Source organism: Polyodon spathula, chromosome 5, assembly GCF_017654505.1.
Source record: "Polyodon spathula isolate WHYD16114869_AA chromosome 5, ASM1765450v1, whole genome shotgun sequence".
Lineage (NCBI taxonomy): Eukaryota > Metazoa > Chordata > Actinopteri > Acipenseriformes > Polyodontidae > Polyodon > Polyodon spathula.
This window is the reverse complement of record NC_054538.1, coordinates 50,090,785-50,103,568: the sequence shown is the minus strand read 5'-3', so window position 1 is coordinate 50,103,568 and position 12,784 is coordinate 50,090,785. Positions and strand designations below refer to the sequence as shown.

Sequence of the window (12,784 nt, the reverse complement as noted above, 5' to 3'; positions counted from 1 at the left end):
GTAGTGAAATTTGAGAAAGATTAATAAAAAAAATAAATAAATAAATCCTAAGGCTAGAGTTTAGAAAAATAAATGAATTAATTTACCCAAGTACGTAACAGATGTTCCAGAAATCGTTTTTGGTTTTTTTGGGGTTTTTTTTTTTTCCATTTAAGCGCACTGACATTACTTTATTTCCAAATAAACCTCAAATGCTGTAGCATTATAGCTACAATCTCTTTAGTTATACATATAAGCTGGTAAAGCTACACATATACCATTTATTTTATAGATTGACCAATGAGCTGTTAAATCTACACATTTACTGGCTAATCTGTACATTTACAGACTTTACACATGAACCGTAACACATCAATTACTATAGTACAGATATACAGTAGTTTAACATGACAAACTGAAAGTAAGCACAGTTGGGTTTGGCTTCTTTTACCTTATATGTACCTTATATGTTGTCTTTCATCCTCAGCGTGTGGCGGGAAGCCAGGGACCGAATCGTGGGGTTTCCAGGGAGGTATCATGCCTGGGATGTAAACCACCAGTCATGGCTCTACAACTCCAACTATTCATGTGAGCTGTCCATGGTGTTGACAGGGGCTGCCTTTTTTCACAAGGTAAGGAGCCAATAAAAGATTATAAGAACATAAGACAGTTTAATTTAACCCATCAATGGTCGTCCAATTTCTAGTAGTTAATTGCCCTCAAACTTGCTCTTTGTTTGTCTCCAGGGCCACAGTGTACTTTTGGTAATGTGACCAGAACTGAGCACAGTATTCTGAGTCAGGTCTCATCAGTGCATTCTACAATCTCATCATTTCCTTTGATTTGTACTCAACTCTCTTTCTTTTTGAATATACAGCCAAGCATTCTGTTTACATTTTTAATCCTATCTAAGTTCAATACCGTCCGTTTGGTATGTATTATGACCAGAATGTATCTCCTAAAATATTAACATCACATTTCATATGCCACGTGATCACATCAGCCCAGTTCTATAGTGCTGTCTCTGTCCCTTTGCATTCCACATACATCTCTGCGACTCCTTCTCAGCTTTTTGTTCGTGTTTTGTATCCAACAAAACAACAAAGTGCCTTTCTGCGTTCAGTTGAGAAGCTGATGTTCTCTGCAACATCAATGCCAAAACCAATATTATGATTTCATGTTTTTTTTATTTTATTGTTCTCAAGTATATGCCTTCATTAACATGTCTCAAAGTTCAGATCTTTAATTTATGGATAATATGCAAACTTAAGAATACATTCAATGTAAAAATGTTTTGTTTTGGTTTTTTTGTTGTTTTTTTTACCTTGCCCTTGTACAATAATGTAAAAAGACCTTAATCGGCCAACTGCATCTCTGGAAACAGCCCAAAGCTGCCACTCAGAGCAGAGTCCTTGAACTGATTTTCCATGCCGCTTCCCGTGTACTGACGTTAATACTAGTTATACACAAATTATGAGATGCTTGATGGAAACTACGCAATCCAAGAAATCTAACCGTTTTTGTGATTAGTAATATGTCCATAGGAAAGTATGAGAGAATGCGTTACTTACACTTTTGCATCATATTTCAAAATCTAAAGCAATCGGTCTCATCCCCAAATTTACATGATTGGTTACTGTATATGTCTATATTACATAACATTTGGAATAAGCCAGTTAAACCAGACTTTAGAGCCAAGGGAGAGAGAATAATGTCAGCGCTGGTGAAATTACAAACTTTTTTTTTAAATCAGTGGCCGTAGACAGCAATGGAGAATGTAATGAGCGACAGCACAGAGAGCGCAAGAGCTGTCAGTATTTAAAATGAGAGCTGTCAGTATGTCAAAGGAGGAACAGCAGCTGAAATGTTTTTTGGTTTTTTTGTGTACAGAAGTCATGGAGCAAAAAGCAAAACGGTGGTGTAGTAAAGGTTGAGTACGAATGAAGTTTAGTACACTAACAACTCTGTTCATTGTTCCCTTCATGAAACCGTCTCCTAACTTGCTGCAGAGAGCCTGTTGATGCACAATACAGTGAAATTCCAACAAATCTGGCTGCTGCTTTTGCCATTTCAGCAACTAGTCCCCGATGTTTACCAGATACAAGTAGCTCCATCTGTTACAGAAACTACTGAACTTAATGGAACGCTCATTTCACTGCAGGCTTGGCAGACAGCAATGTAGATACCAGTGGAGGCCAAACCGCGGCTTCTGGTGAAATGCTGGTGCAGCACACTTTGCAGCTCGAATGAACTGAAGAAAGAATAATAAACAAAAGAGAAAACAAGTAAAAGCAAACACAAGTGTTACTTATTGTTTATTCTTTTTTCTGTCCTGTTTCTTTGAGTGTGCATGTTCACTGCAAGGACATATCGTCACTTGATGACTTTTAACACCACTCATTGCGCTTTGTCACCTCCAGTGAGAGCCGGATGTAGAGTTGAAAGTATTTCATAATTTTGAATTAACTGTTCATTCATTTCGTGGAGACAGTGGCATTGAGCAAACCCACTGTGAGTTATAAACGAAAGTATGAGCCTTTAAGCCAGGGAGGAAGAGTTTGCTTCTGTCTGATCTGCAACAAATCTCTTACACACTCTAGTTTGTACAAAGCAAGCAATCTCAGACGTCATTATGAAATAAACCACAACAAAGTGCCTTTCCGCGTTCAGTTGAGAAGCTGATGTAGCGAGTTTTGTATGGCATGGAATACCACTTATGCTAAACGTCCTAATTCAGATGAATGAATCTTTTTCATAAAATTGGAGTTGGTGCTACACTAGAGAATGTATGTTTAAATGTTATATTGCTGGTCTAAAATGAATATAATACTGGCATATCTTAATATCTCATGAGCAGGTACTGTAACCTCTTTCAAAATGAGTGCATTTGTCATCCAAAATATTTTATTTAAAGTGCGTAATACATACAGTATAAACAGAAATAATGGGAAGACACTGTAGTGTTATTTTAATACTGTAGATTTAAAGTTTAATATACAATATCAACATTATTTGTTTTTTCTAATATATATATGCGAACACTATGTAAAAAAATGTGAAATTACTTTGGGGCAAACCGTTCTTCATATAGGAATGATACCTTTTTTACTGTAGACACCGTTGGTGACATCATTATAGTACTAAATGGAAATTAATTTTCATTGCTCCAAACTTATGTTTTTTTTTTTTTTTCAGAGACGCATCAATGCAGTATAAAAATGATCGATGGGGCAAGACGCTCTATTACTAAAACAGCCTTAATTAAAAACTCTATATTGCCTAAAGAGAAACATAGATTAATTATTGATCAGTCTTGTGTAAAACATGCGTACTCCAAACTTTAGCTGCTTTTTCAAACAGATATAATTCTATAATATTCTATAATTTATACTAGAAAAGACAGTTTTAGACTGTGTTAAAGCACAGCAGAAGTGAATTTGAGGCTTCAGGCAGCAGTGCTGTCAGCAAGAGTTCAGAGTTCTGCCTCCTCGGCTTTTCCCCACACCCAGCTGGTATGTAGAATTTCAAATGCGAAATTTCATTTGAGTTTTTATTTTTCTTGCATGGCCGAAGCTCTTCTGTACATTTAGTTTCAGATTTAACTGGCAAAATAAATATTTATTTTGTGAAAACTCATTTTATTTTTTCAGATATTTAATTGCTAAATGATAATGTTTTTCAGATTTATGTTAGGTAAATGTTGAATTAGCAAGTGTAAGAAAGATTTATGTTGCATGTAGTTTCACAGATTTATTTGTTAGAAATGTTATCTAAATGTTGACTCCCAAGTGTAAAATAAATAAATACATTTAAATTGACTGGTTTATTTATTAAAAACCCAGATTTAACGTGTCAGCTAAATGTATACTCGCCAAGTGTAAAAAATTGCTGTAATGTTAAAGTAGTGGTTTGTTGTTATTAGTTCATTTGGGAGACGTCTTTATCCAAGGTGATAATCTCTGACTAAATACTGAAATTTTTTTTATAGCAGTAACATTTTTCCCTTCATGCTTGATGGTCTTGGAGTTTTTTGAATTTTTGCTTGTGTTCACTGTTTTCAGATCTATGCCTACAACTCCATAGCTGTAGGGGTGACATGCAAGTGTCTAATATCAAATGAAAGGGCACAAACTGGAATTCCATGTATAAAAAAAAAAAAAAAAAAAAAAAAAAAAAAACCTCAGCAATCTCAGACTCGCCCTCTTTGTTTAGCTAGGTTTTTGTTACCTATACCAAATTATGAACATACTTACAAAAGTAGCAAAAACAAGGAGGGTGACAAAGTGTATAACTGCTGCCTGTGTTCAGCTGAATGCCAAGGGGTCTTGCAGGAGCAAATTTAGGTTGACTAGCTTGTTTGTCAGACTGATTCTGTGTTCCATTTCTCATGTGAGATAGCTGCTGTGGGACGGAAGGGTGTTCTTTTTTTGGGGTACAGATTGCTGCAGGTTGTGTGCTACCATACTATCATGAAGACCAAGGAGCTTTCAAAACAACTCTGGGATAAAGTTGTGGAAAGGCACAGATCTGTGGAAGTGTATAAAAAGATTTGAAAGGCTTTGAATATCCCTTGGAGCACAGTCAAGTCGATCATTAAGAAGTGGAAGGTATATGGCACCACACAGAATCTGCTTAGAGCAGCCAGGGCATTGGTCAGAGAAGCCACCAAGAGGCCAGTGACAACTCTGAAAGACCTACAGCGTTCCATGGTTGAGATGGGAGAAACTGCCAATGTGTCAACAATAGCTGGAAGCCATTTCTGAAAAAAACCCATTTAAAGTCCTGCTTGGCATATAGGAGACTCTGAAAAGATGTGGCAAAAGATTCTGTGGTCCCATGAAACAAAAATTGAACTATTTTGTCTAAATGCAAAGCATTATGTCTGGCGCAAACCCAACACAGCACATCACCCAGGTAACACCATCCCTACTGTGAAGCGTGGTGGTGGCAGCATCATGTTATGGGGATGCTTTTTATCGGCAGGGACTGGGAAGCTTGTCAGGATAGAGGGGAAAAATGGATGGAGCTAAATATAGGCAAATCCTTGAGGAAAACCTACTTCAGTCTGCAAAAGATTCACCTTTCAGCAGGACAATGACCCCAAGCGCACAGCCAAAGCGACACTGGAGTGGCTTAAAAACAAGAAAGTGAATGTCCTAGAGTGGCCCAGTCAAAGCCCGGATTTGAATCCGATTGAGAATCTGTGGCAAGACTGTCCACCAATGATCCCCATCCAACTTGACAGAGCTTTTGCCAAGGAGAATGGGCGAATATTGCACGATCCAGGTGTGCAAACCTGGTAATTGTTGCCAAAGGTAATTTCTGCCAAAGGTTGTTCTTGGGGGGGGGGGGGGGGGGTGAATACTTATCTAACCAAGACATTTCAGTTGTGTTTTTTTTTTTTAATTAACTGTTGTTTCTCAATAAAAAATCTCTTGCCTCTTCAAAGTGTTGAGTAGGTTGTGTAAACCAAGGGGAAAAATAATGCATCAACATTTCAGGTTGTAACACAACAAACTGTGAAAATGTCCAATACTTACTATAGGCAGTGTAATATATATATATATATATATATATATATATATATATATATATATATATATATATATATATATATATATATATATATATATATATATAATCAGTGCCAAAAAAAAACTTTGTAACCCCTGAGGATTTTCACATATTTCAAACCTAAAATGTTATTAGATCATAATCTAATTCATGATAATATATAAAGATAACCTGATTAAACAAATGACAGAAAAACATGATACTTTTTCAACCTTTATTTATCCACAAATGATTCAACATTCAGTATCCATGTTTAAAAAAATATGTGAGCCTTTAGATTCAGTAACTGGTGGCACCCCCTTGAGCAGCAATGACTTGAAGTAAGCATTTGCTGTAACTTTTGGTCAGTCTCTCGCATTGGTTTTGAGTTATTTTGGCCCATTCCTCCTTACAGAACTGCTTCAGCTCTGACATGTGAGGGCTTCCTTGCATGGACAGCTCGCTGCAGGTCCTGCCACAACATTTTGATGGGGTTTAGGTCCGGACTTTGACTAGGCTATTCTAAAACGCGGAACTTCTTCTTCTGCAGCCATCCTTTTGTAGATCTGCTTGTATGTTTAGGATCATTGTCCTGCTGCATGACCCACTTTCGGTTCAGCTTCAGCTCACGGGAGGATGGCCTGACATTCTCCTCTAGAATCTTCTGATACAATGCAGAATTCATGCTTGTGTCAATGATGGCAAGCCGACCAGGTCCCGAGGCAGCAAAGCAGCCTCAAACCATCACGCTCCCACCACCATGCTTGACGGTTGGGATGAGATTCTTCTGTTCGAACACTTTGTTTGGTTTTTGCCAAACATGACTTTCTCATTGAGGCCAAAAAGTTCTACCTTTGACTCATCTATCCAGAGAACATTGTTCCTGAAGTCTTGTGGATCATCTATGTGCTCTTTGGCGAACTTCAGACGGGCAGCAGTGTTTTTAGAGAGCAGTGGTTTCCTCCTGGCTACACCATTCTTGTTCAGTCTTTTTCTGATAGTTGAGTCATGAACACTCACATTAGCCAAGGCGAGAGTGGCCTGCAGATCCTTGGATGTTACTCTGGGGTTCTGTGTGACTTCCTTGATGATTTTCCGGTTTGGAGAGATTTTGGTAGGAAGACCGCTCCTGGGTAGAGTTACTGTGGTCTTGAATTTTCTCCATTTGTAGACAATCTGTCTGACAGTGGATTGTTGAGCTCCAAATCCTTAGAAATTGTTTTGTAACCCTTTCTAGACTGATATGTATCCAATACCTGTTTTACTGAAGTCCTCAGAGATTTCTTTTGATCGTGGCATGATGTGCTTCCACATACCTGTATGGTGAAGACCAAACTCACAAAGTGTCTGATCTTTATATAGGGTGGGGTCTCCCAAACTCACCCCTGAAGAGCTACCTAATTATTTAAACACCTGATTCTAATTATCCCTTTTAATTCAGCTGATAAAACCAGGGGTTCACTTACTTTCACATACCCTGAATCTGACTTACTCATTGCTTGTCTAATTTATATTTTGTTTCAAAAGACATGGAATTGGTTAATATAAACCCTATTGGATATTTAAGAAAAGACTGTTTCTGATTCAAGAAGGCTATCATGGTAAAACTAAGGAATTTCATTGGGGTTCACAAACTTTTTCTTGGCACTGTGTATATGTACAGTGCCTACAGAAAGTCTACACCCCCGAACTTTTTTCACATTTTGTTGTGTCGGCCTCAAAGTTTCATGCATTTTAAATGATTTTTTTTTACCACTTATCTACACACCATACTCTACACTGTCAAGGGGAAAAATAGTTTTTATTGAGAAAACAATTATATATTAAAAATACAAAACTGAAAGATCATAATTGGATAAGTCTCCAACCCCCTGAGTTAATACTTGGTGGAAGTACCTTTGGCAGCAATTATAGTGGTGAGTCTGTTGGGATAGTTCTCTATCAACTTTGCACACCTAGATTTGGCAATATTTGACCATTCTTTACAAAACTGTTCAAGCTCTGTCAAGTTCCTTGGGGAGCGTTGATGGACAGCAATCTTCAAGTCATGCCACCAATTTTCTATTGGATTTAGGTCGGGTCTCTGACTGGGTCACTCAAGGACATTTACCTTTTTGTTCCTTCACCACTCCAGTGTAGCTTTGGTTGTGTGCTTTGGGTCGGTGTCATGCTGAAAGGTGAACTTCCGTCCCAGTTTCAGCTTTCTTGCAGAGGGCAGCAGGTTTTTCTCAAGGACCTCTCTGTACTTTGCTCCATTCATTTTCCCTTCTATCCTGACAATTGCCCCAGTCCCTGCCGATGAGAAATATCCCCATAACATGATGCTGCCACCACCATGCTTCACAGTAGGGATGGTGTTCTTTGGGTGATGCGCTGTGTTTGGTTTGCGCCAAACATAATGCTTTGCATTTAGGCCAAAAAGTTTTATTTTAGTTTCGTCAGAGCGCAAAACTTTTTGCCACATGGCTACATAATCTCCTGAGTGTTTTTTTGCATACTTTAAATGGGATTCAAGGTGGGCTTTCTTGAGTAATGGCTTCCTTCTTGCTGCCCTACTATACAGGCCAGATTTGTGGAGTGCTTGTGATATTGTTGTCACCTGCACACTTTGATCTGTCTTGGCCATAAAAGCCTGTAGCTCTTGCAAAGTTGCCAGTGGCCTCTTGGTAGCCTCTCTGATAGGTCTCCTTCTTGCTCGGTCATCCAAAATAAACTTTATTCTTAAATATGTGTGTACATATAGGATTGTAATATTTACCATAGGAGGCTGTGTGGTCCAGTGGTTAAAGAAACAGGCTTGGTCAGCTGGATCAAATCCCAGCTCAGCCACCGATTCATTGTGTGACCTTGAGCAAGTCACTTAACCTCTTTGTGCTCCAGTTTTCGGGTGAGACGTTGTTGTAAGTGACTCGGCAATTGATGCATAGTTCACACACCCTAGTCTCATATCTTGTAAAACAATTGTGGTCCACTAAAAAATAAAGATTGTTTTTGTTCTGAATTTGTTATTTTTGGCTTGAATGTTTTCTGTTTTTTATAACATTATATTATTATATTCTGTTTTTTATAAACATGTATGTAAATTTTAATTGTAACTGGAGAGAAGTTGAAATGTGATTATTTAGTTTTTTAATTGTATTATTTTGAACAAAATTATGCAGGTGAGGATTTTTCATTTGTTATTTTCTACAAATCAGTAACTGTGTGTAACAATATTTACAGGTTGCGTCTGCTGAACTGCAATGTTCAAACAGCTTTAAACAAAAAATAGGAATCACTTTATCCATTACTATTAAGCTGTATCAAATGAAAGCCTTTATTTGAGACAAAACGACCACTGAAAACACAGCTTGGGAACTTAAACATAACATACCGTTAACACACAGATAACATGCCATTATCACGGCATTAACACAGTTAACATGTCATTGCAGTTTAACATGAATGTTCTAATGCTTCAGCATCAGTACCAAACATCTTTTTGTTTTGTAATTTATAATATTGAACTATAATGCCAACATAACATTGTTTAAACAGTTCATAATACTAAAGGGTTTCTATGATGTAATGTTGCTTCTACAAAATCAACAGTCCTTTGATACAGTTGCTTGTAACAAAGTTGCATGAAACTTGTAGCTTGCACGTCACTTTCTACAAAAAAGTATCCCTTTCTACATTTTTCTAGCAATGTGTCCCTTTTGGCTTTAGAAACTGCTGTAAGAAAAGGGTAAATGAAGGGTTAGATTGACTCTCTGGTGTGTGACCTCACCTATTCAAACACTGATCTTATCTGCGTGCTCAACAGCTTTGTTTGAAGTTGTCAAATACCATAAAAAACCACGATAAAAAATTGCACCTTTTTGAAAACCATAGTACTTCAAATTACCGCCACCCTTAAGTGAATAAGAGCTGCAGCAGTTTTTAGGAATAATATGGTACTTGTTCTTAATTAAACCAAAAAAGCAACAATTTTGTAGAAGGTTAAAACTTGAAGATATTATATTTTTAGAAAAAAACATTGGTTATCTTAAAACTGTACATTTTATAGTCAAGTCTGACTGTGAGAATGACTGTTGTGTGTTGGGTTGCTGCAAGGTATGTTGCTAGATGGTTGTTAGTATTAGTAAACTTAATTTGTGCAACACTTTTACTGCAGTGAAATTGGGAAGAGAAGAAGGTTTGAGTTTAGCGATACAAAGTTAATACATTTGTGACGAGTCGGTGGAAAGGGTGTCAGTCAAACACGCCTGCTGCTTCAAAAACTGGTGAGGGCAGTGGAATAAGTAAATTAAAAACTAGCAACAGAAATATTTCTGTTGAGCTACGATGTGCTAACACCAGCCTTGCTTACGCCTGACTTGTTGAAAACTATGGTCTCCCAAAAGTCACATTTAGTGGCATGAATTGCACATGTATTACTATTCAATTTGTTATTTAATTGAAATGGTAACATTTCTTGTATTTGCTTATATTTTAGTCTGTGAATATATTTGATTATTTCTTTGTGTATTTTTTTGGGTGTGTTGTTGGGTCTGGTGGCCCTCAGGGCTGTTTAGGGCCACACATGTGGTCCTTCCATTCATTCCAGTTGCCCACCACTGCTCTAGGGTTTTAGGTTAAATTTTAGACGATAATTGTATTTCATTTATTGTTGTTGTTGTTATTATTATTATTGTTATTGTTGTTGTTATTATTATTATTGTTATTGTTATTTTCGCTTTGAAATTGCGGAGGCACTGCTTCCCTTGCCTCCTCTAAGGAGCCTCCACTGGTGTATATGTTTAATATACCCTATTTATAGTATGTTTAGTTTCTGCTGTACTTTCTGCAACCCTTTTTCTGTCTAATACTTTTGATAAAGATTTCTCATAAGAGCTTTAAAATTAATAAATGATGAAATGTTTCCTGTGTTGAAAGTTGTCTGACAGCATGATCTTGTTTCTTCTGTCCCAGTACTATGCATACCTGTACTCCTATGTGATGCCCCAGGCCATTCGTGACATGGTGGATGAGTATATCAACTGCGAGGACATTGCCATGAACTTTCTGGTCTCTCACATAACCAGGAAACCACCCATCAAGGTAAGGGGAAATGCAGTTTGTGCTCGACAGGGGCCTTAGCAAGTCGGAGTCCAAGCTCCCATTCTGTAGCAACAGTGGTTCAAGTAGTCCAAAAAAGTACTTGGTGAAATTGTTTAATGTCCAATATTTTGTATTTGTTATCAAAATTGGGATTCTCCCAGGGGTTTTATTAAATATAACTGTAAATAAAGGAGGATTGTATTATTGGTTTTTATTAAGGCTGTCACACAATTAAAATTGTATTGGTTAATTTATGGGCATTAGCTGATTCATTGGTAGATTAATTCCGTCCACAATTTTAATAAAGGTAATGACCTTATAGCAGCTTCCCTGCATAGTAATACTTCTAAATAAATAGAATCTAAAAATGGGAGTGGGAATTTAGTCTTTTGAAAAGTACTGGAGAACACTGTGGATATTGACAAGTGATTGCTTAACATGCTGTCATAGAAAGTGTTGGAGAAAGTAATTCCACATAATTCCCTCTATTTGAGGAATTGGTGCTTCATCGTGCCTCTGAAAGCCAGTTCTTGCTGCTCATTGTGATGTATTGTATCCCTATGCTTCTGCTTATCAAGTTGAACATCAATCCAGGTTTGTCCAAAGGTTTCAAGTGTTACAGTGGCTCGCAGGTTACTTTGGGAATGCTCATGTTTTGTTAGATATCGCTGTAGCCAGTCCTGTTCCATATCATCTTTTCTGTACTGAAGACCAGCAGTATTTTTTTTTAATTGACTGGTAAGCCACGGATACCTTTTTAATAATTTAGATTTTGGAAGTGGCAAGTGTGTCCCTTCCCTCCCTGTCAGTTTGGTTAGTTGTGATATATACCTCCCTTTTTTTTAACCATCTCCAATTTTTTTCTAAGAAAGTTCTTGAAAGTTGATTCATAACCAAATCGACTACAGTGCCTCTCGTCTTATTTATATATTTTTATTTGTAAAAAGTAATTTGAAATCTTGTTTTGTCCTTGATGTAATTCTCAATAACACTATAATAAGCAATATCGTGTGAAATTCAGCTACTCTTACGCTAGCATATTTATGTCCCGCCTCAATGATTGGACAGCTACAAAACCAGGTCAGGTCTTTGACATTCCCATTGGTTAAACTCCCAAGACCTTCAACTGAAATGAAGAATAACCTCGGGTTTCTGTCCCGCATCTGCTCACTCATGATTAGACACCTGTATAATAAGGGGCAGATCTTTGACTCTCACATTGATTACTTTCTCAAGACCTTTAGCAGAGGCAGAGAACACCTTCAACTGTTTCTGTCCCGCTTGCGCTCACTTATGATTGGACTGCCGTGGAGAAAATGCAGATCTTTTATTTGTTGATTTGATTTTATATTAAATTAACATTAATAGCAATAGTAATAAAAACATCAGGATAAATATGTAGACCCATTAATAATGTTAAGCAAAGAAGCTGTTTATGTACAAAACAAAGGTAAGTACCTTGATTAATCTACCTGCTTAAAAATTGCTCTGATTTCATTCTTAACCTATTGACATCCCAAATATCAAACATTTTTTTCTAACAATCCCAATCTTGGGTCTTTCATTTGTGCAATTTCGGTATTAATAAAAATTGAGGAAGGTCCAGCAAAAAGGTGTGCATGAGTCCACTCTTACCTTTGTTTTTCTTTTTCTCAAGGTTACGTCTCGCTGGACCTTCCGCTGCCCTGGCTGCCCCCAGGCCCTCTCACATGATGACTCACATTTTCATGAACGGCACAAATGCATCAACTTCTTTGTCAAGGTGTATGGCTACATGCCACTGCTCTACACACAGTTCCGCGTGGACTCTGTGCTCTTTAAAACAAGGCTACCACATGACAAGACCAAATGCTTTAAGTTCATATAGAATGCCAAAGATGGAATGAGAAGGAACTTGAGAGAGGGTGATAATAAATAAGTTAAACTGGCCTGAGTCTCAAGCTAAGTTGTTTGTATCTGGCAAACAAATGAAAGCACAACACAGCTGCTGCTTTTTTTACAGGACCACTATTGGGGGCAGATATACTTAGCAATGGATACTTTTACAAACACAAAATGTTATTATTTTGCTAGTGACCACTTCTTCTCAAGTTGCAACTAAGTTTTGGTTGCCTGTAAACAAACTAGGTCAACTTAGTGGCCACAAAATTTGGCCAACTAAAGACATTTG

At 37.3% G+C, this 12,784-nt stretch overlaps 1 protein-coding gene across 1 annotated transcript in view; it reads left to right on the top strand.

Annotated features, from left to right (window-relative positions):
- extl3 (exostosin-like glycosyltransferase 3) overlaps positions 1–12,541 on the top strand; it is a 40,916-nt gene extending 28,375 nt beyond the window's left edge. The window contains exons 4-6 of the mRNA XM_041250705.1: positions 467–611; positions 10,486–10,614; positions 12,272–12,541. Coding sequence (XP_041106639.1) covers positions 467–611; positions 10,486–10,614; positions 12,272–12,481 — 484 coding nt within the window. The 3' untranslated portion in view covers positions 12,482–12,541. The remainder of the gene's footprint in view (positions 1–466; positions 612–10,485; positions 10,615–12,271) is intronic.
- Positions 12,542–12,784: the final 243 nt, after the last annotated feature.